At 32.2% G+C, this 26,691-nt stretch overlaps 1 protein-coding gene and 1 long non-coding RNA gene across 2 annotated transcripts; one reads left to right on the top strand and one right to left on the bottom strand.

The window, feature by feature from the left end:
- Positions 1 to 14,228: 14,228 nt before the first annotated feature.
- On the top strand, positions 14,229 to 16,235 carry LOC133178248 (uncharacterized). The gene has a single exon (XM_061312991.1). The coding sequence runs from the start codon at positions 14,229 to 14,231 to the stop codon at positions 16,233 to 16,235; it is 2,007 nt and encodes a 668-aa protein (XP_061168975.1).
- Positions 16,236 to 20,878: 4,643 nt separating this feature from the next.
- LOC133202551 (uncharacterized) lies at positions 20,879 to 26,691 on the bottom strand. Its single transcript, XR_009723254.1, has 3 exons — positions 26,601 to 26,691; positions 23,182 to 23,289; positions 20,879 to 20,983 (listed from the first exon to the last, which is right to left on the bottom strand). It is a non-coding gene; the product is annotated as an uncharacterized LOC133202551 (long non-coding RNA).

Here is a 26,691-nt window from a genome sequence, read left to right as displayed (position 1 = left end):
AACATCTACCGTGACAATGGACCTCGGTTTTTTAAGGCTCAAAAGTTCCCAAAGAACCTTGACATTCACTTCCAATGTCGGGTGCTCGGCGAAGGAACAGTCATCACCTATGTTAACGTCTTCGGTTTGATGCGGCGCCGGGAACGAGAATCGAACCCGGTACCTTCCGATCACGAAGCGAGTGCCCTACTTAGTGGTCGCGACCGGTAAAGGTGGTAGGAAGCATCACGAATATGGAATAAAGTAGCTTGTTCATAAAAGTCAACCAATACCCCTTCCGACCACGAAGTGAGTTTTACGTACTTGGATGTTTGATTGTTACGGAAACAACTTAATCCCTCTCCCCCAGAGAAAATCTTGCTGGATCCATACTTTATTCCCAAGTTTTTTTTTAATTCAGCAGAAAACAAAATCATTCAGAATGAAAAAAGTGAAACTATACGTATGATATATATATAATAGTAACTTCCGCTTTTGCCTCTAATCATACTCTCCTTCGTGCCTTGAAAACTAGCCAAGAAGCCACGATACATTTTCTACTATTTCCTGGGGTGCAAATACACATGTATCAAATAGTGCAGAAAACGCTAAGGTGAGCATAAGACCCTTGTACCTTTTATGTAAGTGTTTTCTACAATATATGTATTAAAAGTCTGAAATTAAAAAAATAGGGTTATGTGCAAAGGACAAGAATCCCCCCCCATTCACTAGTAATGCAACATGAAAAGTAAATACTTCCTTTTTTGTTTAAAAGTAAGGAAAATGAGGAATAGTGAAGTCAAGGACACAGGAAAGATGAAAGTCAGAAAATTATAATACAGTTGAAAAGTTCTCACTAATAGGTATTGGAATATGAAATTTGATAAATATATGATAAATATATCTAAAACTGTCTTTGAAACTGAGATAACACAAATTTAAGAATTAAATATATAAAGTCAAGGTCATAGAAAGATCAAGAACAATACAGTTGAATTGAATAGCTCTTAACAGTAGGTATTAGCATATTAACGAGGTTGGATCCTGATATTTAAAGTCTTAAACTTTTTTTGTCAAGTATATTTTTAGTTTCTACACACATAGCTTAATTAAAAATCAAAACAAAAAATGGGGGTCAATATGCTTCTTTCGGCGCTACAATCCATTTAATTTGACCTTTTTGCACTGATATTTGTGTCTTAATCAAAAATCACATCTTCGACGTTTTCCCTCCAAAGTTTTTATCCAAATAAATCATGGGACAAAATAAACTATTAGTCTATTTAAAAAAAGACGCATTAAAATTGTGACAAAGAAAAAGTTTCAAATTGCTTCGCATAATGAATTATTTGACCTTTCTGCACTCACAAAATGTGATTTTTCTGGCATTAAAAATTTAAAAAGCAAGAAAATTATTTTAAAGTCTTAAACTTTTGCTGAATTTAAGCAGATTGATCAAAGTTATCTTATATATTCAGGAAAGAAAAACAAAAGTGGGGGTCTATGATCTAAATTTTTAGACATTACTAAAAAAGTGTAAATTTTATGTTAAAATTGGCTCAATTTTTTTCCTAGACTTTCAGAATATATTTACTATATTTGTCACAATATAATGAAAGAATTCATAAGAAATAATTTATTAGATATTTCAGAGCCAGCATTAAACATTTCACTGCAAAAAACAGCTCTATGTGCAACCAGCATGGAAAAATAGTAATCTAAACTTAACATTACTGTATATATTTCAAAAGGGAAAAATTGATCATTTTCTTCTAAAAAAAAACCTACCGCCACAAAATATAGTTCCTGGCTTAATCCTATTTTAATGGAATTTCATCGCGGTTTTTTCATTGGATATAGTTTAATTTGCATTGTTGAATCCAGATTCAATGTTAGAACATAAAAATGATGCAGAATTTTAGAAATAAAGGTCCTGACCAAAATCTGCTCAAAAGCTCAGGATCGAACGTCCTTAAGTTTGATAAATGTAGTTTGAATATTTAATACTGAGCTAAACACAAATTTAAGAAAAGTGAGGTGAAGATTAAAGGAAAGGTCATGGTTAAAAAAAGCATACTTGAATAGCTCTCACTTATATGTGTCAGTTTATAAAGTTTGTTAAAGTGTGTTAAAATATCTTATATCTTGGTCCCAAGATGAAATTAAATTTCGAAACCTTGTCATCACCAACCATATTCCAAAATATGATTTGGCCATTGTTAAAATGTAAGGGGAGTTAATTTGCGGAAGAAATTGGTGTGGGAAACTTTCTTTAAGAATTGCGGTTGTAAACACTATGTAACATCAATAATTCGTTTTTGCTGAGTATGTAGTGGAAAAAATGCTATACCCAAAAATAGTATAACTATCATGAAATGACATTACACAAACTTAAAATAGCTCTCCAAAACGGGGGTAGGTACATATTCGTTGTAATTGTCTCATCTACGTTCATTGTTTATACATTGTGAGTAGCATTACACGTCTTTTTCTGGGGGCTATGCAAAACTTATGAAAACTTTAAAAGTGTTGTTTTTTGTTTTTTTTGTTGTTGTTGTTTTTTTTTTTTTTTGCCTCTAACAATTTTGCTAGGGATTGCAAATTAACAGAAGATATTTAACATTTAAACAATGAAATGACTAATCAAGCACTCAGTATACTGCAAGCTGTGTGAGGTTTATTATGTTCACCCATGTATATAATACACATGCCAGTTGTTGCAATGTTACATTACACAGGGTGAAAAAAATGACTTTCAAGACCTGTTCGACCATTTCTTACACCGCCTCCTCAACAAACATACAAACGGTATTAAATTTTCGGAACTGGTTTATGGCTCCCGCTACAACGGCGAGTCAAAAGATAGGTAGCTATGGTAGGTCCATTTATCTTAAAACAATACCAAGAGTATTGAAATACCATTGAATCCTCTGCAGAGGAACTTACGAAGGGTTACAACTCTACCCACACCATGGGTGTGTCAGAGTGCAATGATCCATTCAGAGGCTTACTTTACGCATATATTTGACAGGTACTTTAATTGGTTTTAAGGAGGAAGAAAACATCATAATTTTATCATATCAGGAAGTTGATCCTAACAGGGGTTCCTATATTTCTTCCGTAGAGTGACCTTAAAGTGTTTTTTTTTCTTAATTATATCTATTTTAAGATCTTTTGACATCTTAATTTATCATGTTTTTCCAGAAATTATATGTAGTTTATGCTGGTGTCTGGTACCTACTCTTTTAAACTCATTAAATATTCAATCAGTACTATTAGCAAAACTCTCACTATTTTTCACAGAATTGGACCATTTTAAGTCAACTGAGTAATTTAGGTGACTTTTTGCTATCTAGTTTTGTCTTCGTCCGTTTTGATTTTAGTCATCATTTAAACATTTTTAGCTTCTTCTCTGGAACTGCTGAACCAATTTTAATCAATTTTTTCATATAACATCAATAGGCAAAAGGGAACAAAAATTATGAAATTGATGACCTTGCCTCCTTGGGCCTGTTGATTGGGGCCAAAACCATAAAAATTAATGCAAACTTCAAAAATCTTCTTTACTGCTGGACATCAAGCAGTCAAACTGTTGGCATGATTCTAATACGCATTAAGCCCTCTACTAAAAATGTGAATTTCGTACTATTTGAAGAAAATATGCAACATCTTATAAAAAAAAAAAAAAAAAAAACAAAATTCATTCCAGATAGAATATCTCAAGATTTTGATCATTGGCCTCATATAGTTTTAAACCAGCAGAATAAAGGCGATATAAGTAAACTGAGGCTATAAATAGTTTTAAAGTTCCTATCATTCATATTTTTGTAATAATAGATTAAAAATGGGTAATATTAGAAAATTGACAAAAATTCGGACTGGAATATTTAAGAATTTTATATATATCTCAGACTCTAGTTGTTTATGTATATTTAGCGACACTTTTTCAATTTCCATTTTATTTTATTTTCTGAAGCGTTTTCCTACTTGTAATATTTTATTGATAAAGAAAATATTGGTCACAATGTGAAAAAAAAATGAGGGATTTTCTAATACTAGCATAAAAAGTAGGTCATTGACCTAGGTATTTGAAAGTGAACAAAATAACCATAATCTTGGGTCTACAATGTACAATAGGTGTTTTTTATTTTCATTTTTATCAGTATAATTTTTTGTCCACTGAGTAAACGTCATCTTTAAGGCCTTTTTGATAACTATGTCTTCATATTTTCCCTATCATTTTATTTTTGATATCCTCCTAAATAATGGCATATGCAGGCAATATAATGTTTTTAACTATTTTATCCAAATCTCATTTTGTAGAATCTTTGTTAGGCTTACACGATTTAGAAAATCGTTTACAGTATTCCTAGCTCAGGAAACTATCAAATCAAAATCACTACACAAAATTATGTTTTAAGAATTTTCTTTTTCATGAAGTTGAAATCGGACTATACCTTTTGAAGCAGTAGCGTTTTCAAACTTGATTACAGACGAACAGACAGGCAGAAACGATTGAAACTTTACCTAAGTTCTTCTGGGTTTCTAATCTTGCAGTGTTGTTAAATTTTTTTCAGGAACTAGGAATGTACCGCAGGTATGATAAGCTTTCCCACAGAATATTAAACTGCATTCTGTCTTTTAACTACCAGCATATGTTGTATTAATAGAAAATACGTCCCCACTGCAAGTTTTAATTGTTATGAGGGGAGTGTTATAAACCTATTCCTAATTTCTTAATCGATTAAAATGTTAGAATGATATTGCATTATTCATCTGTCTAAATTGTTGTCTTGAATTTGAGGGTGCTGTTATATAACCAAATTTTTTTTTTTTTAAATCGTTTTAATACCCCTTGATTGAAAGTCAGCGTGTTCAATATGATAACGAAAAAATATACTTTTGAAATGTAAGCTGTAACATGTCCCTGGTTAGAGGTAGAATTTATTATACAGGCAGTTTGCAGGTGATAATTGTATATTGCTACATGAGGATGGAAAAATTGAAGTCATCACGTTTCTCATTAAGTATTGTAAATAGATTACCATTGATGTCTTTTTATAGTGAAATATCCAAATATGAAACAGATGTGTCAGACTCTGTGGTATCTTTTATTTCGAGTTCAAAGGGATATGTCGAATCAATATAGGAATGAAAAAGAATATTGTTAATTGATGAAACGTATCGATACATCTTAATGTTGAATTGAAGGCCACAGCAAGAGACTCCTTCTTTTCGTATAGAAGTTTTTAAATAAATTCTGCTTCATTTTTACTATTCGTATTATAAGTATATAGCTTAAACTCCAGTCACACTTTCCCGATTCAAGTAAAAATTATCCACGACTGTGTGACGTCTAATACATCGGGTAACTTTATGGTAAAAATTGGGCGTGGCAATTTATTCTCTAGGTGACGCAATAATTATTTTTGGCACCGTTACAATTTGACGAAATAGGTATATCGACTTCCATACACTCATACGGAAACATGACCTTTTTCAAGGGCTAGATTCCAAGGTTCAATAGGGAGATTGCAGTACGGACTATTACAATCTTGCCATGGTTATTTACGACTTGACTTCATGTATGTATGATCACGAATTAAAGATGACAAAGAAATTAGTTAACCGATCACTTTTCTCTCCTTGCCATCAAAAAAAAGTCTCACCGAGATCCTTCAAAGCGGCCTCAATGCAGAGTCAAGCAAATTGAACACGTTAAATCTCAATGAAAATTAGCGCTGGGCTGTTTTTTTTCTGTTTTTGTACGGGGAGGAAGACGTCATGTCTTCCTCCTTCAATTTGTTTGCCTGAAGTTAAAGAAGGGTTAAATATTCTCAACTATCTGTTCAGCTGCATTGACGCGAATTTAAAAAAGGAGTTGTTTTACTCATTAGCAAAGACCAAAAAATAGTGTGGCGGATTGGTTGAAGTTCCGCCATTTCCTTATTTAAAACGTAGGGAATGAAAAGAAACTGTTAAAAACTTCTTTATGGAGCAAAAATTTTTCACCACGTCCAGTGAGGTTCAGCTACGTCTACTACATCGAAGTTGTTACAACAAATCATAGTTCAGCACCGAATAAAATATTAAAATAATTACGAGTTTTATCAATCTTATCAATGCCACGACCACTCAGGATTATTTTAAGCTGCATCAAAACAGTCGTGAAGATTGCCGGATTTCACCAGCCCTTGCCGATCAGTCAGTATGAATCATCAGATTCCAGCACTATCATTTCTACGTTCTCTGACGTTCTCCGACGATGTGGTACGTTAGTCTAGATCCTTAAGGTCGCGAAGCCAAATCAGGACAGGGTGACTGGGGCTTTTTACCAAATATATATGTAAAATTCAGTCTATCGTTCGTGTATCAATAAACATTCCTTACGCATGCGAGTTAAGGCTAGGTATAGGCGTTTCTATGCAAATGAGCTAATAAAAATGCATAAGAGGTATATTTATTATTCAGAGAAAATGTAGATGTATTTTCTTATGCATACTTAGTACCCACGATATCTTATAGCCAGTACACATTATGACGTCATATTGTGACGTCACTGATCTTACCTACTTGAGGTAATAAAACACATCAACAAAACAGCTTCGGCGCAAGGGATTATCATATTTATTTTTACATAAAAATTGTATAATGCTAAGAAAATTATTCTATAGATTAATAAAACTGCTGCACATATCCTAGGCATTTTCTCATTTGATTGGAATTGGAGGAAACTTATACTGGACTGTACATTTTTACCCTTATTCAACTTTAAACTTTACAAATAGAAATTATACAACTGAGTTGTTGATGTTTGTGCAGCAATACCAGCAAACTTTGGAATATTTTGCTTCTAAATATACCTTGCTTTAGTTCAGTAAAATAGAGCATGCCCTTGCGCCGAAGCATTTTTGTTGATATCCATTTTAATCTTGTGTAGTAAAGAACAATGACGTCATAAAATGACGTCATAATGTGTACTGACTATCTCATGTCGTGGGTATCGAGTATGTATTAAACAATAAGTTTTAACTTTTTTCTGATAATAGATATAGTCCTTACGTATTTTAATTAGATTATTTGCATAGAAATGCCAATACCTAGCCTTAACTCACCTGCGTAGTCATTTTTCCAACAATATTACAATTTTTGTATTAAAATCAAGCTTTTGTCGATTAATTTAGCAGACAAACTTTTTTACATGTCCTGTTTTTACTGTTATTAATTTTTACTACTTATTAACTTTTACCATATCAACAAGACTACGTCTTCAAATTATGCAGATCAAGTCCAATTATATGATTTTGGATTTTAAAAAGCAACGAGAGAGAGAGAGAGAGAGAGAGGGCGTCCTGAAATGTATTAGAAAATAAATTTAAAAATGATAATTTTATCAAAAATTATAAAACGTTTTACTCAAAAAAGGTTATATTTTGGTAATCGAAAGTGGACAAATGGTTAGTAAAACCGTATTTCTTTCATTCATATATAGAAAAACAATGTCGGGGAGGGGGATTGTCCAGGAAAGGTTTCAAAATTTAAAAGAAAAACCAAAAGTGAATGAGGTGTAAAGAAAGGGTTTTAATTTTGAGACTGTATTTCCTTTTTACAACTCTTTGAAGGATGTATATTGACTCCAAATAAGATATATAGGATCTCCCATGATTTGTAGTTGGATAAGATTTTTATCCAACGAGTTGTGTGTTTTTTATCCCCGAGCCTTGGCGAGGGGATAAAAACACACAACGAGTTGGACAAAAGTCATATCCAACTACAAATCATGGGAGATTCTTTTTATCCCATGTTTAATACTTCACAATCAATGTTTTACACTGTTTTATATAGGACTCCACTTTACTTTACTTCATCGCGCTAACGCAAAACCATTGTGACGTCACAACTGTGGATTATGAAAAAATTATCCAATGAGTCATATCCACGGGATAAAGGGGTAAAAATGGGATAAATATTTATATTCGACAGATTTTTTTTTTGAGTTTGCTACATTATTTCTTTATACTTTTGTGTTTATTAGAATACATTCTGTTTATACGAAGTTTTCCATTCTGTCAATATCCAAGATGTCGTATCGATATCGAATCATGATTGTTCAATGAATTACGCCCCCCCCCCCCCAAAAAAAATACTGTGTCTTTTTAACATTGGAGTTACTTGAATACTACAACTTTATGAAGTTTTCCTTACAATATCGATATCGTCCATATCGATGATATCGCTTCGATATCAAATCATGTTTGCTCAACCCTTGGTTAGTACCATCCTCGTTGTTTATGTGTGTTTATGTTTAAATATATGTACTTTTCATTGACGACTGTATTTGCCATCGATATCATCGACATCGAAAATATCGTTTCGATATCGAATCAATTTTGTCATCGCTCTTCTGGTTGTGTTTCTTTATACAAGACTTGTGTGTATGTACTTTCCGAGTATTAAGTTTGCCCTGCTGTCGACATCTTCGATATCGTATCGATATCGAATCATGACATGATTGTTGACATGTTTTTATCAAAATTCACCTTAACCTTAACCTAAGACCTGACCCTAACCCTAACCCCTGACAATAGCAACCCCTAACCCTCTATTTATTTACATATTCATGTCAGAAATGAATCAATATCGACATCGCTTTTGGTCTTATTTAATTATGTAATACATTAATTCGAATATGATATCGTCATGACATTGTCAACATCGACGATATCAACATAGCACTCGGTTTTATGTATAGTATCCAACAATATTTAAACAAACAAATTCTATACCGCATTCTAAAACATATTTTTAACGTCCTATAGCATAATATAACCATATACATTATTTGACAAAAACAATTTAAAAAAAAAGAAAAAGAAAAACCTTTTTTTATTAACATGATATGTTATTTTGTAGAACACAAATAGTAATACTTATTTCACAAAGAGCACCAGCTGTGTGTTTATCAAACAGAAGAGGAACTCTAGATGTGGCTAAATTCTCCGTAAAGAAAAAATACTTCAATTAAATCAGAGATTAAAGGTGCAACTTCACCTATTCAAAACATTTCATTATGACATTTTATTTTTATAAACGTTGCCTCAGGATCAATGTAAAACGTATACTGACAGGAAATTTAAGAATATTTTGGATAAGGCAGTCATTAAGAAAACTTTGATGAGTGCAATATATCCCTCCTTTCTATAAAAAGGCATTTATTTGTGGAGATAAAAAGCGATCATCACATTCTGCGATGTTACATTTTGCGTTAACATTGACACAAAATATAATAACGCAAAATGAAATAATAAAAATCTTGTGTTTTACATTTTGCATTATTACATTCTGTGTTGAACTCCATGATCTCTACGCAAATATCAATAAAACAAAATGTAATAATCTCAGTTTATAATTATTACATCTTGCTTTGTTATTACATTTTGCGTTATAACAGGATAGTGTCCGCTTTATAAACAGCGAAGCGGTGTAAATAAGCTCTAGATGTTCCAACCCTGATTATACAACTTATTATATAACTTGGGTAGATTTTAAATTTATTCCTTATTAATATAGTTTAATTTTTGCAATTAAGTGTAAATCATTGTAAATCATACGTTTAAATCATTGAGTCAAATGCTGAGTGACGTTTTTCATACTAATTATTAGGCCATTATTTACACACTGAATTGTCGACGGTCGGCAGGGGATGCTCACTCCTCCATGACACCTGATCCCACCTCTGATGTTTTAGAGGTCCGTGTTTGCTCTGTACCTATTTTGTAATGTTTTATGGACTTTTGAGCTTGAATATTGTTCGTTATCTCCATATATTTCATGTATAAAGATAAGATAATTTCCCTTCAAAGACGCCTTCAACAGTTTAAATTGTACACAATTCAAGTGTAACGTTAAGCGGATTGATACGTTTTTGAAGTAGGTCATATTTTGACGTAGGCAACACAATTTATACGATATAAACTTATTTTCTATATCCAATCAAATAGCCCTTTACACTCAGAATTAGATTATTATGTAATATTTTAAACCAATCCAAAATTTCAACCTTTGAAATATTTAACAATATATTACAACATGTTTCACAGAGAGCCCAGCTGCACCTTTATCAAACAGAATAACAACTCAAGATGTTGCTTAATTCTCCGTAAAGAAAATTATAACTGTAGATAATATCCGAGAATTCAAGGTACATTATCCCCTGTTCAAAAAGTCTTCATTCTTCTTGTTACCAAAACTTAGCAAAAAGGGAAGAAAAGAGAAGAAAATGAAATATGGAGACAGCTTTTGAATGTGCGCTTTTGTCTAATACTGTAATTTAACATTATTTCAGTGTGTATTAAATCTTTTGTCTGATACTGTAATTTAACATTATTTCAGTGGGTATTATATCTTTTATCTGATACTGTAATTTAACATTATTTCAGTGGGTATTAAATCTTTTGTCTAATACTGTAATTTAACATTATTTCAGTGTGTATTAAATCTTTTATCTGATACTGTAATTTAACATTACTTCAGTGTGTATTAAATCTTTTATCTGATACTGTAATTTAACATTATTTCAGTGGGTATTAAATCTTTTGTCTAATACTGTAATTTAACATTATTTCAGTGTGTATTAAATCTTTTATCTGATACTGTAATTTAACATTATTTCAGTGGGTATTAAATCTTTTGTCTGATACTGTAATTTAACATTATTTCAGTGGGTATTAAATCTTTTGTCTGATACTGTAATTTAACATTATTTCAGTGTGTATTAAATCTTTTGTCTGATACTGTAATTTAACATTATTTCAGTGGATATTAAATCTTTTGTCTAATACTGTAATTTAACATTATTTCAGTGGGTATTAAATCTTTTATCTGATACTGTAATTTAACATTATTTCAGTGGGTATTAAATCTTTTGTCTGATACTGTAATTTAACATTATTTCAGTGTGTATTAAATCTTTTATCTGATACTGTAATTTAACATTATTTCAGTGGGTATTATATCTTTTGTCTGATACTGTAATTTAACATTATTTCAGTGGATATTAAATCTTTTGTCTGATACTGTAATTTAACATTATTTCAGTGTGTATTAAATCTTTTGTCTAATACTGTAATTTAACATTATTTCAGTGTGTATTAAATCTTTTGTCTAATACTGTAATTTAACATTATTTCAGTGTGTATTAAATCTTTTGTCTAAAACTGTAATTTAACATTATTTCAGTGTGTATTACATCTTTGAGGGAAGTTTTTAAAACATCAAAAGTACACAAACTTCCCGAGTGAAAATTGCTAAATAAAAGATAAAATGATATAAAATTACTACCATCTCTTTCCAAGTTGAGTATTTCATCTTTAAGAAAACAGTATTTATTTCATCGCGAAAAAATATGCATATATCGTAGAAATTTACGATTTTTATAACTGTACCATGCAAATGTTATCTAGTTTTAATCCTGTCATGGGTTAAACTGTATTTTCATGGATGTATAGTTGCTTGGGCTGAAATTAGCAGAATCTTGATTTAAAAAATGCAGATTCCAATGCATGCAAAATAATACATTTAAAAAATCTTCATAATTTTTTGTTTTGTTTTTGTTCGATGCATTTCAAGGTGCATTTCCTATGGGCGTCCTTAACCTTGCTAAAATGAAAAAAAGGTCTATTTCCGAAAAAAGAGACGCAATGTAACTTCCTTAAGGAGCAGGAAGAAACATTTTTAAAATTTACAAAAATTAGTTCCGCCACCGATTACGTACGTGACGATGGCACTCAACTCATTATCAGACATGTAAGTAGCAAAACCATTTTCTGGAAAGGTTAACATTCATAGAATATGATTTTTTATAACATTACAGAAATGTTCATACTCAAATAAATCCATTTTATAAAAAGAATTCATTTTTAAATAGTCTTCTTGAAAAGGTCAAGGAAAGTCCATTTTTTTGATTCCTCGACACCAGAATATAGGCTCGGATCTGTGATTATGGATATTGCAAATCATAGGCTTTTTAAACCCCCGCGTTTTACTGAAGAAAATGCAGCTAAAACAATCCGTTTTTTCCTTAAAATTCAATATGCCAACAAAGGGATTGACGCGGTTAATATAAGTAATATTCTTAATCACAAAAGGGTCCAGTCTTGTATTTCACCATATTTCAAGTTAAAGACTACACCTTGTATTTCCTACAAATATACATCGATTATTGCTTCCAAACTTTTTAATTACAAGAAAATTTTACAGGGCCTGGATATCGAATATCTGAAACATAATCCTCCATCGTGTTCATGTTCTCCTTACCCTATAACTATAGTCCTGCTGGACACGTTATTACTGATATAGTTAATAATGAGGACCTTAGATCACTAATTTTAAAAGGTCCTAAATTTAGGGAACCCCGATCCTTCACCTGGCGTCGGAATTTCATAAATATTATGGATTCTGTAGAGGACTACGCCAGGCGATGGGCCAGACATGAAAAAGAAGACCTTGACACTTTGTCAGAATGGATTAAATGTATCAGATGTATGTTAAAATCACGCATTAAAAGATTGAGGGGCAATATGAGAACCATCTATCCTTCTGTATTCAATAATCCAGAGGTGAAAAAAGAATTAGATAGATTACATGATCAGTACGTACTGGTCCCTGCTGACAAAGCAGGTAACAACATTGTCTTTGTTTGTAAGGCTCATTATATTAAATGTATTTTAGAGGAACTTGGATTTAATTCTATAAGTGGTAATCCAACTTAAACTCGTAGTTCCCTTTCTAAGGAAGAAATTTTTCAAAATCATATGTCATTTTTGAATATTTTTAATATTCCAAACAACCAAAATGAATTTGAATTACCATATTTATATTGGATTCCGAAACTTCATAAAAATCCTTAAATACAAAGATACATAGCGGGTTTCAGTAAATGTTCAACCAAGCCTCTTTCTTTACTCCTCACTAAGATATTAACAGTGGTGAAGGAGAAACTTCAAAAGTACTGTGCAACAATATATTCGAGAAGTGGTGTAAATCAGATGTGGATACTTAAAAATTCCAAGGCACTTTTGGAAAGTTTGAAATCACAAGATTTTACCAAAATCAACAGCTTAAAAACTTACGACTTTTCTACTTTATACACAACCATTCCCCACGATAAATTAAAGTCCAGGCTTTTTGATATCATTGACAGCTGCTTTTTCAATAAAAATGTAACTCGTAAATATACTTACCTTGTCAGTGGTCATTTGCAAAATTATTTTGTTAAAAAACATTCTGATTGTACACACAAGTAATCTGAAGTTGACATTAAAAAGATGCTTGAGTTTCTGATTGACAATATCTATGTGGTTTTTGGAGACCAGGTCTTCCAACAATCTATTGGAATTCCCATGGGTACCAATTGCGCCCCGTTATTAGCAGACCTTTTTTTGTATTCATATGAAGCAGAATTTGTCCAAAATCTTGTACGTGAAAAGAAGAAAACACTTGCTGTGGCCATCAACTCGACATTTAGATATATCGACGATGTATTGTCAATTAACAATGGCTATTTGGATTCTTATGTCGATACGATATATCCTGGTGAGCTTGAGGTAAAAGATACCACAGAGTCTGACATATCTGTTTCATATTCGGATATTTTACTTGAAAAAGACGTTAATGGTAATCTAACAACCAAGCTTTATGATAAACGTGATGACTTTAACTTTTCAATCGTCACTTCCCTTACTTATGCAGCAATATACCTTCATCATCTGCATACGGAGTATATATCTCTCAGTTGATTCGATACGCAAGAGCATGCTCTACGTATGTACAATTTCTAAAACGAGGTAAATAATTGACAAACAAGTTGATGAAACAAGAATATCAGCTGTCTCGTTTAAAGTCATCATTTCGTGAGTTCTTTGGTCGATACAATGACCTTGTCAGCAAATACAATTTATCATTGAGTCAAACGCTGACTGACGTTTTTTCATACTAATTGTTAGGCCATTATTTACACACTGAATTGTCGACGGATTTTTCTGTTATTTCCCGATCATGACAAGGAGCACACGGCGGGTGTGACCGGTCGGCAGGGGATGCTCACTCCTCCATGGCACCTTATCCCATCTCTGATGTTTAGAGGTCCGTGTTTGCTCTGCTCCTATTTTGTATTGTTTAATGGACTTTTGAGCTTGAATACTGTTCGTTATCTCCATATATTTCATTTCAGTGCATTAGGTGTACAACATATGTCAGAGTCCGTGTTCATGGGTCTCTGTCGAAAACTGGGGACTTCACAACTGGTGGCCATGAGAAGAGAGACAGAAGACATCTACCACAAAGTAGTGTTTCCATCATCAGAATACAGCGTCTTGAGTATTTTGAGTAGTGGAAGTATGAAAGAAGGATTCAGACAAGAAGGATCTGATTTTGATTACATGCTTTGGTTTAATGAATACAAAGTGATTTGGAATTTACCCCAGTCTCAAATCTACCGGAGAGAAAGTCTTATTTTAGCCAACTGCACCAATAGCCCACCGGGATTTGCTTTACTTCAGCCATTGACACCATTTCTAGCATATGAATTTATTTCCTCTTCTTGTATCAGAAAGAATAGTAGACTTTACATATCTAGTTCTAAATACAAGCAGAACATGTCTTTACGTGAAAGACAATATATGGGGGGTCATTGTTTTCTGCATGGACCCTGCACAAGTGGGATGCACCAAGGGGAACCATTTGATAATGCCCACTGTTTTTCCAGTGACTTTTGGCCTCCCGCTGCCTCTTCGTGGATTGATAGATGCAACACATGGCCTCGTCCGCATGTTGTTCAAGAGATAGTGAAGAAGGGATGTCACTTAGTAGCGATAGGACACAAACTTGGAAAACATGAAGATGAAGAATGGAGAATTTCGTTTTCTTTCGCAGAACAGAGACTTGTATTTGAATTCAACCATAGTCAATTCCTTGTTTACGGGTTGCTTAAGATGTTATCAAAAGAAATTTTCCATAAATTGTCTGGGGATGAAGGTAAATTGCTGTGTTCATACCACATGAAGACAGCGGTCTTCTGGGTTATTCAACAAAATACAATATCTTTCTGGTGTCCGCAAAATCTCTTGGAGTGTTTCTGGGTCTGCTTTAAACTAATTCTTAAATGGGTGTACGAGGGAGTATGTCCTAACTTCTTCATTCCAAAAAACAACATGTTTCTCCATAATATATATGGTGAAGCACAAAAGAATTTATTCAATAATCTATATGAACTACATCAGAAGGGAATAGCATTTTTACTTCATAGTCCCTCTATCAGGTCCTACATTACAGATGCCCTGTATAATTTTAGACTTCCCATTTGTACAGACGAGCGCATTCTTATCTCAGAGGTTGAGTTTGATGTAGAACTCTTCAATGAAATCAATAAAAATTATGGAGAGGGAAGTGAAAAACTACTAGAAGTTATACCATCCGTACGGACAGTGGAGCAGTTGATAGGCTCACCCCTGACAAATTATCAAGTCATCATGTTACAGAGAGAAATTGCTAACAAACTTCAGACAACTGCTTTTATTTTACATAAAATGTACATGAACAGTACTATAAACAAGTTGGTTTATGTTTCCGACAAAATGTCCTGTTACATGGTAAAATTAGCAGCCAAATTTGGATTCATTTCTGACACGTTGTATATTGCTATGCATTATTACAACACATTGCGGTACACGGAAGCTTTGTCTGTTATAAAGAAGATAAAGCTCAAATTAGCACAACCATATATAATGCGTCATAAAACAGTTTACGAAGACATCTACACAGCAGCTGTAGGGGGAGAAGCCTGGTCTACAAAAATGAGACAGGCTGTAGCAATGCAAATCAAACTTGGCAAAAATTGTTACATCAATGAATTAATACCAGAAATTCAGTTCAGTAAACTAAACGGCGAGCAGGTCTTAAATGTCGGAGACCTTATAATGTTACATATGCTAGAGATTTTGTGTTATATCCATTTGGACAGAACAAGAGCACAAACAGTTCTAAATGATCTACAGTTTTTCGTCAACTATAATGAGAGAGGGGTTGCTGCAGAGAGAATAAAAGACATATCATGGCAAATTCTGGGAATCTGTCAACAGGCCACAGGAAACCACCGGGCTGCCCTGTTCTCATACCAACAATCGCTCAGACAAGAACCATTCCATAAAATACAACAAGCCACACTGATGAGAATACAATCTCTATATTCAGATTTATGATGGCATATTGTAGAGGAAAATAAAAATCCTGAGGCTCAGCTGACAAGGATCAAGCTCGTCAATTACTGACCAGCGTCATCATTGCTTTTATTTGCTTAATGTATACAACTGTACCTATGCTAAGTTGGCATTCTTTGTTTACATTTCATAGTAGAATAATTAAAAGTTCTCCCAGTACTTCTAGTACGGTTTTCAGTTAAATCAATAAAATAATGAATCTGATTTAAGTTGCCTTGAATTTCTTTGTATGTTTTATTCGATGTCTGCAAAAAAATAAATAAATAAATAAATAAATAAAAATAAAGATTAAATTGTCATGTCATATATTGCTCATTATTAAAATATATATAGTATTTGGCTGTTTAGCTTATTTTTGTGGTAAAAAATAAATGAATAAAGTCCGAAGTCTAAATATGATAGATAATAAATGTTCATGGCGCAATAAGAAAGATATCAATTTCCTTGTTCACACAGCCCACAGCTCTGAACATACACTGATTTATAGTTATGAAGGAAAACAAGAAGGAGCGTGAAGAAATAGGAATGGATTTGTAAGAAGCTCAGTTAGGAGTGAATTAAATACTTTCATACGATATATGTAAGAAATGTGTGCGAGATTGATTGGCTTACTTTTTTATGCAGAACTATAGCTTTTATTTACAACAAATAGCATATTTGAGGAAGTGAGAGTATAGAGATCGCTGCTTCGATGAAAATAAGGAAGATCTCAAAAGAGGACAAGTAGAAACGTGATAAAAATAACCTCCACATCGGGTCTGAAAGTGAGTTGAATGCAAAACCAAAACACATAACGAGACTCAAACTTGTTGCGCTTCTCTTTGAAATCAACATTTACAGAATTAGGTACCTTGATCTTTTTGAAGTCTTAAAATTCCTCATTCTTTAATGCTTTTCAAATATTTTTTCAAATGTAAACTAAATATCTGTTTCATATTTGGATATTTTATTTAAGAAAGACGTTAATGGTAATCTAACAACCAAGCTTTATGATAAACGTGATGACTTTAACTTTTCAATCGTCAACTTCCCTTACTTATGCAGCAATATACCTTCATCACCTGCATACGGGGTATATATCTCTCAGTTGATTCGATACGCAAGAGCATGCTCTACGTATGTACAATTTCTAAAACGAGGTAAATTATTGACAAACAAGTTGATGAAACAAGAATATCAGCTGTCTCGTTTAAAGTCATCATTTCGTAAGTTCTATGGTTGATACAATGACCTTGTCAGCAAATACAATTTATCATTGAGTCAAATGCTGACTGACGTTTTTCATACTAATTGTTAGGCCATTATTTACACACAGAATTGTCGACGGATTTTTCCGTTATTTCCCGATCATGTCAAGGAGCACACGGCGGGTGTGACCGGTCGGCAGGGGATGCTCACTCCTCCATGGCACCTGATCCCACCTCTGATGTTTAGAGGTCCGTGTTTGCTCTGCTCCTATTTTGTATTGTTTAATGGACTTTTGAGCTTGAATACTGTTCGTTATCTCCATATATTTCATTTAGAAAGTAAATAGCAGAAATCAACACTCGCAAAGCTTGCCTAGAAAATGTAAGTGAGGCAATATGTTACAGTGAGTGGACTAACTTGCCGTTTGCAGGATGGGGTTCATTTGGAGTAATATTAAAAGTTGCAGGAAATGATATTTTTTATAATCGCTATTTTTTTTTTAAGTAATAACCTAAGATATAAAAATAGACGAATTTTTTAAAGTTATCATATCTGAAAACTAAATGTGTTCGGCAAAACCTTATGATATTCAGACAAATTTCAAAAAATCAGAAAAAAAAGTAATTGAACATTCGATTTAGGTAATATATAAACAAAAACATCCCTTTTAAATGTCATATTCATACGACGTAATATCAAAGTTTTTTTCAGTCAAGACTGCATTATTCATTTTTGCTCACCTGAACCAAAAGCTCAAGTGAGCTCTTCTGATTGAAGGGTTTCCGCCGTTTATTGTCTGTTGTGACGCCTGTAAACTTTTCACATTTTCGACTTCTTTTTAAGAATCATTGAGTCAATTTTAACCAATTTTGTCACAAAGCATCCTTGGGTGAAGGAGATTCAAATTCATTCAAATGAAGGGCTACGCTTCTTTCAAGGAGCGATGATACAGAATAAGTGAAAATTGAATGGCATCTTTTAAAATCTTCTTCTCAAGAACAACTGTCAACACCTAGAAAAGCTAAAACTTAAGAGAAATCTTCGTTACAGAATGAAAAATTAAAACTAAAGTATGTTGAAATTTTGACCTCTGAGGGGTAGGGTGGAGCCACAGGAAATCAAATTACACAGAGGCATATTTAGGAGATATCTTCGAAAATCTTCTCTTCTCAAGAACCGGAAAGCCATGATGAGGCTCATAATACAAGAGAAGCATTCTCCGGTAGTGTAGATTCAATTGTGTTCAAAACATGACCCCGGAGAAGGGTGGAGTTATAACAAGGGATCAAAGTTATACATAGGAATATCAGTATAAGAGATAACTTCGAAAAACGTCTTCTGAAGAAATGCAAAGCCATGATTAACCAACAGAAGCTCAAACTTATACATAGGAATATCTAGGAGATATCTTTGAAAATTTTCTTTGATTTTCAAAAAACCACAAAGCCATGATTAGTCTCAAAATACTACAGAAGCATCCTCAGGTAGCGTAAATTCGATTTTGTTCAAAACATGACCCCCAGGGTTAGGGCGGGTCGTAACAAGCGATCAAAGTTATACATAGGAATATATAGAAGATGACTTCGAAAAAAATCTTCTCAAGAACTGCAAAACCATGATTAGTCTCATAATAATACAAAAGAATCCTAGAGACATAACCCGCGGGTTGGTTTGGGCCACAATAGGGGATCAACGTTATATATAGAAATATATATGAAAAAATCTTCTTTTAAACCATGATTAGGCAAAGAAATATGGAAGCACCCTCAGTTAGTGTAGATTCAAGTTTTTTTTTTCAAATCATGACAATCTTGGGGGAGGGGTGGGTGTAGGTTGGAATTACTTATGTTTTTTTTAACTTTTCAAACCTTTTCAATGAACTGGTTTCTTCTTTTCTCTCGCCAAAGTGCTCCGGTGAGCCATGTGGCCCATGTACCTCTTGTATTATATCATAACATATGCGTATTACAAAAGTTTTTATGACATCTTTTTCAAACTCTCTATCAATATTACAAAATCAAATTTACATATTAAGGAACTTGATAAATTTTAAAATGGGGAGAAAGGGGTTATATACTTCTGAAATATGAATGGAATATAGCTATTTTTTAATGACATGGGCAAAAAAAGTAATATAATTTGGGGGGGGGGGGAAATAATTCCACCACTTTTTAGACTAGTGACGGTGGCTCTCACCACATCTACAGACATTAAGTAATAACGTTGCTAAATCCAATCTCTTTAAAATCAATTGCAGTGATTTAAAATTTCATCGTCAATTTCTTTCTGGTATAGGCTACATAAAATCTTGGATCTTTCTGGATCTGTTTTAAACTGTTCCTTAAATGGGTGTACGAAGGGGTATGTTTCAACTTCTTTATACCAGAAAATAATACATGAATGTTTCCATATATTGTCTATGGTAAGCAACAACACAATTTCTTCAAAAATATGATCAATATGAAAAGAAAATAATAAAATACACCAGTTTTAATACTGTTTATTGTCAAATAAAATCAGGAAAACTCAAAATGTAGTTTTGACAAATTATAATCAGAGGAGACAATCTCTGCTTCATTGTCTGGGTTATAATGTCCTTTATAATTTAAGGTCGTCCATGTGTACAGATTGATTGCAGAGGTTTAATTTAAAACTGAAATAAATACAAATTTTAAAGATACTTGGCATTATGCAATTCTTATATACAGTATTAACAGTTGTTTGGTTCACAGCTGACGAAGTAACAATTTAATAATCATGTTACAGAGATACACAGGTAAAAGACTGATTTTATTTTTTACAGTAGCGTGAATAGTTCGGTTTGATGCACATGGTTCCACTGCGGCAACGTCTCCACCGAACGCAGTAGTCTCCCCTACCTGAAATAAACACAAGATGTTACAGAAGCATTAAATTTGTAGGTGAAATTCATAAAATCTAAACTTTAACCCTCAGGGTGTCTTTTGATGTTTCAATTTTACGACTAAACATATACAATTATTTAAGCAATATCAACTAATTTAAATATTCTAGTAGGGATTTTTTTGTGATAAAATCAGTGTTATAAATGAGTGATGATATCCCATTTCGAGTGTATCCTCCACGGATTCCTTGCTTTTATTACTTATATATTGCTATATATTAAATGGAAATAAGCCACAACACCAAGCCAAATCACACTATCGTTATCATATTTCAATTTTAAAAAGAATAGCATATCTTTTAATAATAAATAGAAAAGGACCATTAACTTCTAGAATAAATTTTGAAAGGTCGACAAGATTTTTGTCTAAATTTTGTGAAGTTTATTTTACTTAATCTGATTTACTTTCAGTCTTGTACCAGATAGGCGCAATATTTTGTTTTAAGAACTTCAACTAATCCAGGTACGACTAAAACTAAAAGTTTTACATAAAGATGTTCATAAAACATACGTGTACAGTCCAGTCCAGTCCATCCATTGTCACACGTGCACGTGTATGTGGTATCTGTATTGATGCACGTGCCTCCATTCTTGCATGGCATAGACTGACACGCTGGTTCTATGAATAGAAATTCTTAATTAGAATAAATATTCCCCGTAATTATATATACATTACATTGAAAAAAGAACATGCAGTGAGTGTAAAATGAAACATGGGCATAGAATTAGTCAAGGAAATCAACATGCTTATGAATTGTTAGTTTTTTAGAAAAGCTCACAATAATTCTTGGAACTTCTAATATCAGTCTTAAAAAACTTCTGGATAAGAGAGAAATAAAACCTTAATTCCTGATCAAATATTTGCAAAATAAATGAATGCGAGCCGTTATTATCGTTGTAATTAGTGAATCTTATACACACATATATAAACATATACTGGATATGAAGATTTAAAAAAAAAAGAAGTCAATTCAAAAATTATAATTTCGTTATTTTTTCGTTTATTTCATACGAAAGGTGCCATTTGTACTTTATCATGTTTGATAACATTGTCCTAATGTCACGAAGCCTAACCCGCACCAAATGTGAAGATATCCAAACAAAACATTACTATAGAGATATATGATAGTTAACTAGAGATTAAGATACAAGTAATTCACTAATAAAAGTTTTTAGTTAACCATTGTTAAGATACATGTAATTAACTATTACTTATTAAAGCAAAGGATGATTTATTATTGTTTTTATTGTAGTTTATAAAACATATAATGCCCCCATCGTCACTAAAACAGTTGTTACTTTTTTGTTTAAATAGCATGTTTTGAAACACATTGGTAAGGGAGCTACGGTTTATTATAGTTAACAATAAACTATAGTTTAAGATATATGTGATTCTCTTAAGTTTTTCATAGTTTACGACTGAACTATAGTTTATAATGATGCATATAATTAAAATTAAATTTTAGTGAATGGTAGATTATTATTGTTAACTAATATTTATTATACATATACAGGAAGTTTGTAATAGTTAATAATAGTTACTTTACGATCAATAGCACACACTCAAACTTTTATACTTTACTTTACTTTGATACTTTGATCTACTGAAGTTCTATAATCAAGAACTAAAATGCTTTATTCGCGAATTTTCAATGATTTTAGGGCATGTGTATCCATCAAACTCCATTTCAAGTTTTTTTTTTAATTTTTGAAATAATGATATTTGATAATACATGTGATATTGATCATCTTTTAGAATAAAAAAAATCGCATCATTCATTCATTGGAGATTTGCAAGATATTGGATACAATATTTACTGTAAGTAGAATCTTTGATTTATTATCATAATACACATGTTCACAATATCTGGAATTTTGTTACTTTGATTTACAGTAGTAAATTAAACTCTGAAAAACTATAGTTTATTTCATTTATATTCTGAAAGATATACAAAATTAACCAAAATTTGCGAAATTTTTTTTAGAAAGACCAAATAACTTTCTCGCGTACACAAGGATCTCGAAGCTTTATGATCTTTATTTGTTTCATTAATTGGTTTATTTTTAAAATTGTGTAGATTCAAATTATTATAAGATAATCTACTGGAAGGAAATTATTCCAACTTTTAGACAAATTAGAGGAAATATGTTGCGGAATAATTCACATAAAACAATAAGCAAATGAAGAAGACTTTAAATGACAAGATCCGTGGTTAATCAGAATACTGCTTTGAAATTAGCTACATGGATAACTTTCAATACATGTCAAAAGTGTTTCGAATCAGGGGCGTTCCCGAGGAGCAAAGTCTTATATACACCCGATTGTTGTAGCGTTGGAAAGCCAATTAACTTCATTTTCAATGAATAAACGTTGAAGGATTTGACCATAAAATTAGAATTTCTCAGATATTGGACATGCTCCTTATACCCAACTTCAACATTTTTTAGTCTTGATTGGTATTAAATAATACAGAGCGTTACTCATTTTCTGACGACATTTAGATCCTGTCCACCCAGACGGACATGTACAGTAGCGTGAATAGTCCGGTCTGATGCACATTTTTCCTCTGTAGCAATATCTTCGAACCGGAAGACAGTAGTCACCTCTAACTAAAGTAAACTGTACATGTACAAGATGTTACAATGATTGTAAGTATGGCGTCACAACGATTTAAGTGTGACTTGACCTCACAATTATTTCAAGTAAGAACGCAGTTTCAACTCTACCTGATGTAAGTACAAAATGTTACAAGAGTTTTCAAAGCATCAAATAATCCAAAACTGAAAGCTTTGAACAATGATGTATATAAAACATACGTGTGCAGTCTTGTCCACTCCACCCATTGTCACACGTGCACGTGTATGAGGTGTCTTTATTGGTGCACGTCCCTCCATTCTTACATGGCATGGACTGACACGCAGGTTCTTTATTTCAAAGAGAATAAAAGTATTCAGTAATACTATTTTATCTTTTGAAAATAATCATAGTACTAGTAAATGCAAAATTGAATATAAACATGGACACAGAATTTTTATCGATAAAATTTTAATAAATTGTTAATTTCTCACGAGAGCTCTCTATGATGTTCTTAAAACTTCAAATATTCGTCTTAAAAGTTTTGGATGATGTGGTAATTAAGCCTAAATTCCTGATAAAATATATGTAGCATAAAAAATGCCAACCTTTATCGATGAAATAAATAAATCTTTGCATTACATGTAAAATTCAATACTAAATATGAAAATTTTAATTTATTTATTTGGTTTTGTTTTTACATGAACGACGCCACTCGCACTTTATATAGTGTCAATATCTTGACGTCACCGACGATCCCAAATGAGTGAGTACGGTTTTGGCTTTATTGTGCCCTAAAAGTTTGATGTTTTTTAAACAAATTGAAAGAGGGTGTTGCAGAAACTCGCGATTATTCCCTAAATCGAGAAGGACATTTAAATACTCACGATGCATGAAGAGTTATCTCTAAATATAGATAATGCCTACGTAGATTACATTCTTTCCCTCTCCCTCCCTCCCTCTCTCTCTCTCTCTCTCAAGAGAGAGAGAGATGCTACATTGTACTTCCATTATATAAGAAAAAATTATGCATATAAATGTATATATATACACCAGCCATTCCAGGATTCGAACCCATTCTCGGGTAAAAAGAATCTCTGCATAGAGTCCACACGCTTTACTACTAGACCAGCTCCGACACTGAAGTATCTTGAGCTATTTTATGTGCACATTTTGCATTTTGGAGGGATAATATTTTTTATTCGATTTTTGTGATTTTCAAAAATATGTCTCTTTCAAACAAAAATCGGAAATGGCAGTTTTGGAGAAAAAACCTGTCTCTTTATGCGTATATCAAATTCATTCTGTTTCAAGGAGGCAATTTTTCAGAACAATGGGGATTCCCTATTTGAATTACAGAAAGCTCGACTTATTTTGCTATGTGACTAATTTACACTCCATTTAATGGTAAATTGGAAGTCAATATACAGTTTCTAAATATTATTCTACATTGTGCTGTATATACCGTTGCATCTGAAAAAAAAATTTAAACCGTTTTTCTCTTACTTAAAATTTTTCTTTTAAACTGCTACAACTTTAGGGAAAATAACAAAAGAACTGCAGCACCCTCTTTGATTATTAGTATGAGTTGAATATATGATTGTGATAAATCAGGAAAGAATTCGGCATAAGAGGGACCACTCTGGAAATATGACGTCATCAAGTTGTACATTTCTAAGTTTTACACAGAAAAGCCTCAAAATAACTCATTTAAGGGGTTACTAATATTTTCATAAAGAAAATAGTATCCACAGCCGTATCCACAGCCGTCGCCAACTTCAATATTTAGAATGTTGTGTAAAAAATTTTAAGATATCACATATCTTATAATTTTTGTTATTAATGCATGTGAGATAGTCTGGAAAAAAAATCAACTGAAAATTGAATATCTTCTGCAAATTTTAAGAAAATACGGAAAATGGACAACTTCATGACGTCACAATTGGCATTTAGGAGGATATACGAAAAACATGTATGATCTTCCTGCATTGACTTTAAACAATTCAGAAAGCATGTGTTTCAATTTCTAAGTAAGAAGGATAAATTTAAAAAAAAAAAAACCAATAACTCAGAAAAAAAAAGAAAGAAAGAAAAGAAAAGAACTGATTACATCACTAAAAATTCCCTACTTAAGTATCCGAATTAGTTAATTATTAGTTATTATTGCTTAAATTTACTCTGTCGAAACGATAGTATAATCGATTAGAAAACCTGTAATCGGTTAGTCTGAAAAATGTGTAAAGGATCCACTGTAAAAAATGTGCTTAGGAAATAAACACTTCCATTACGTGTTTCGATCTAAACGTGTTTGATATTGTGTTTAACAACAAAACACTTATGTCTAAATGTATTTAAAATTTTTACGCGTTTAGATATTGAACATGTTTTTTGTTTTAAATTCGGTCAAGTGCAGAGTTATCTTCCCGGAAATTATACATATTTGAACGTTAATAAGCGCGGTTGTCGAAACAAAGAAAGTCACAACAAAACAGTAAACGATATTTTCAAGAAAGCTGATGAGAACTTGAGTGCCAACCACCGCAGAAATAGTGAAATACATGTGAAAGGCTTATTGTTATTGATATCATAATGTATGTATGCTTTTGTTTATATATAAAATGAACATGATGGTCAAAGTAAACAACATTGCATGTCTTTCGGTGTCGTATCATGTATTCATTAATGAGAGTAAATATTGAATCTGTAGTTGCAATAATATTGATTTAAACATTTTTATTATATGCTTAGTAATTAATGTAAAACTTCAGCATGTTTATGAGGAGCACATACTGTTACTTAAATGCAACGTACGTCCTTTCTTACAGGTTAACGTATTTGGATAGCCTAGAGAAAGAACTCTGTTAATGGATCTGAAAGAAGAATTATACTGCCATAGAAAATACTTTCAAGATTATCCAGATACTCTGCTGTTTTGTTTACATCACGACTGATTTGAAATAGTGAACCTTACTGCATCACACTGCAAGAAGCACGCCATAGCTGGAGTCTTTTAAATATATTTACTTTGTATTGTGCTACTGGTACAAAATGCAGACAATTCAACAACTTGGGTGTTACTTACTCTTTAGATGCCAGTAGTTTTATATGTCAGAACTTCCAAAAGACTATCACTTTACTGTGTGTTAGGTTTTTTTTAAAAAAATCATTTTAATATGATGTTTAGAACTACATAAAACTTTTTATACACCTTTTATACTTTTACTTTTCTTGCAGATCTTTGTTTAAAACATTGAAGTGTTTAGCTTCTAAACACAAATCTAAGTGTTTAGAATTGTGTTTAAACTCTAAACATATAAGTATTTAGGTTTAAAACACTTTCCATTACGCGTATTGGAATTAAACATGTTTAAAATTTAAACGCATTAAAAAAGTGTGACAAGAATGTGCTTAGAAATGTGTCTATCATCTAAACACATTTTTTACAGTGGATGACTGCACTTAACGCCTGTTTTGGGGTCTTTTTCGGTTGCTTCTGTTGCTTTTATATCTAAACCTTATTTCACTTTTGTATGTTTATGAAAGAATCCTGTCAATTTGTAACCAAATTTAAATCTTAAAATGATTTTAGACTGTGATACAATAAAATGATTCAATGTTTTTTGTTCTTACTGCTTTCCAAATATAGTGAATTTACACTTACCTGCCCTTGATTGAACATTAGATATGCATGAGAGGTGTAAGAATGGGTCTAAAATTAGACGTGATAAATAACAATTACGTTTGGAAAAAAA

Source organism: Saccostrea echinata, unplaced genomic scaffold, assembly GCF_033153115.1.
Source record: "Saccostrea echinata isolate AGI-Se365-2 ecotype Australia unplaced genomic scaffold, CSIRO_AGI_Sech_v1 ptg000002l, whole genome shotgun sequence".
In the NCBI taxonomy this organism is placed as follows: domain Eukaryota; kingdom Metazoa; phylum Mollusca; class Bivalvia; order Ostreida; family Ostreidae; genus Saccostrea; species Saccostrea echinata.
The sequence above is the reverse complement of the archived record's forward strand: the minus strand, read 5'-3'. Positions and strand labels throughout refer to the sequence as shown.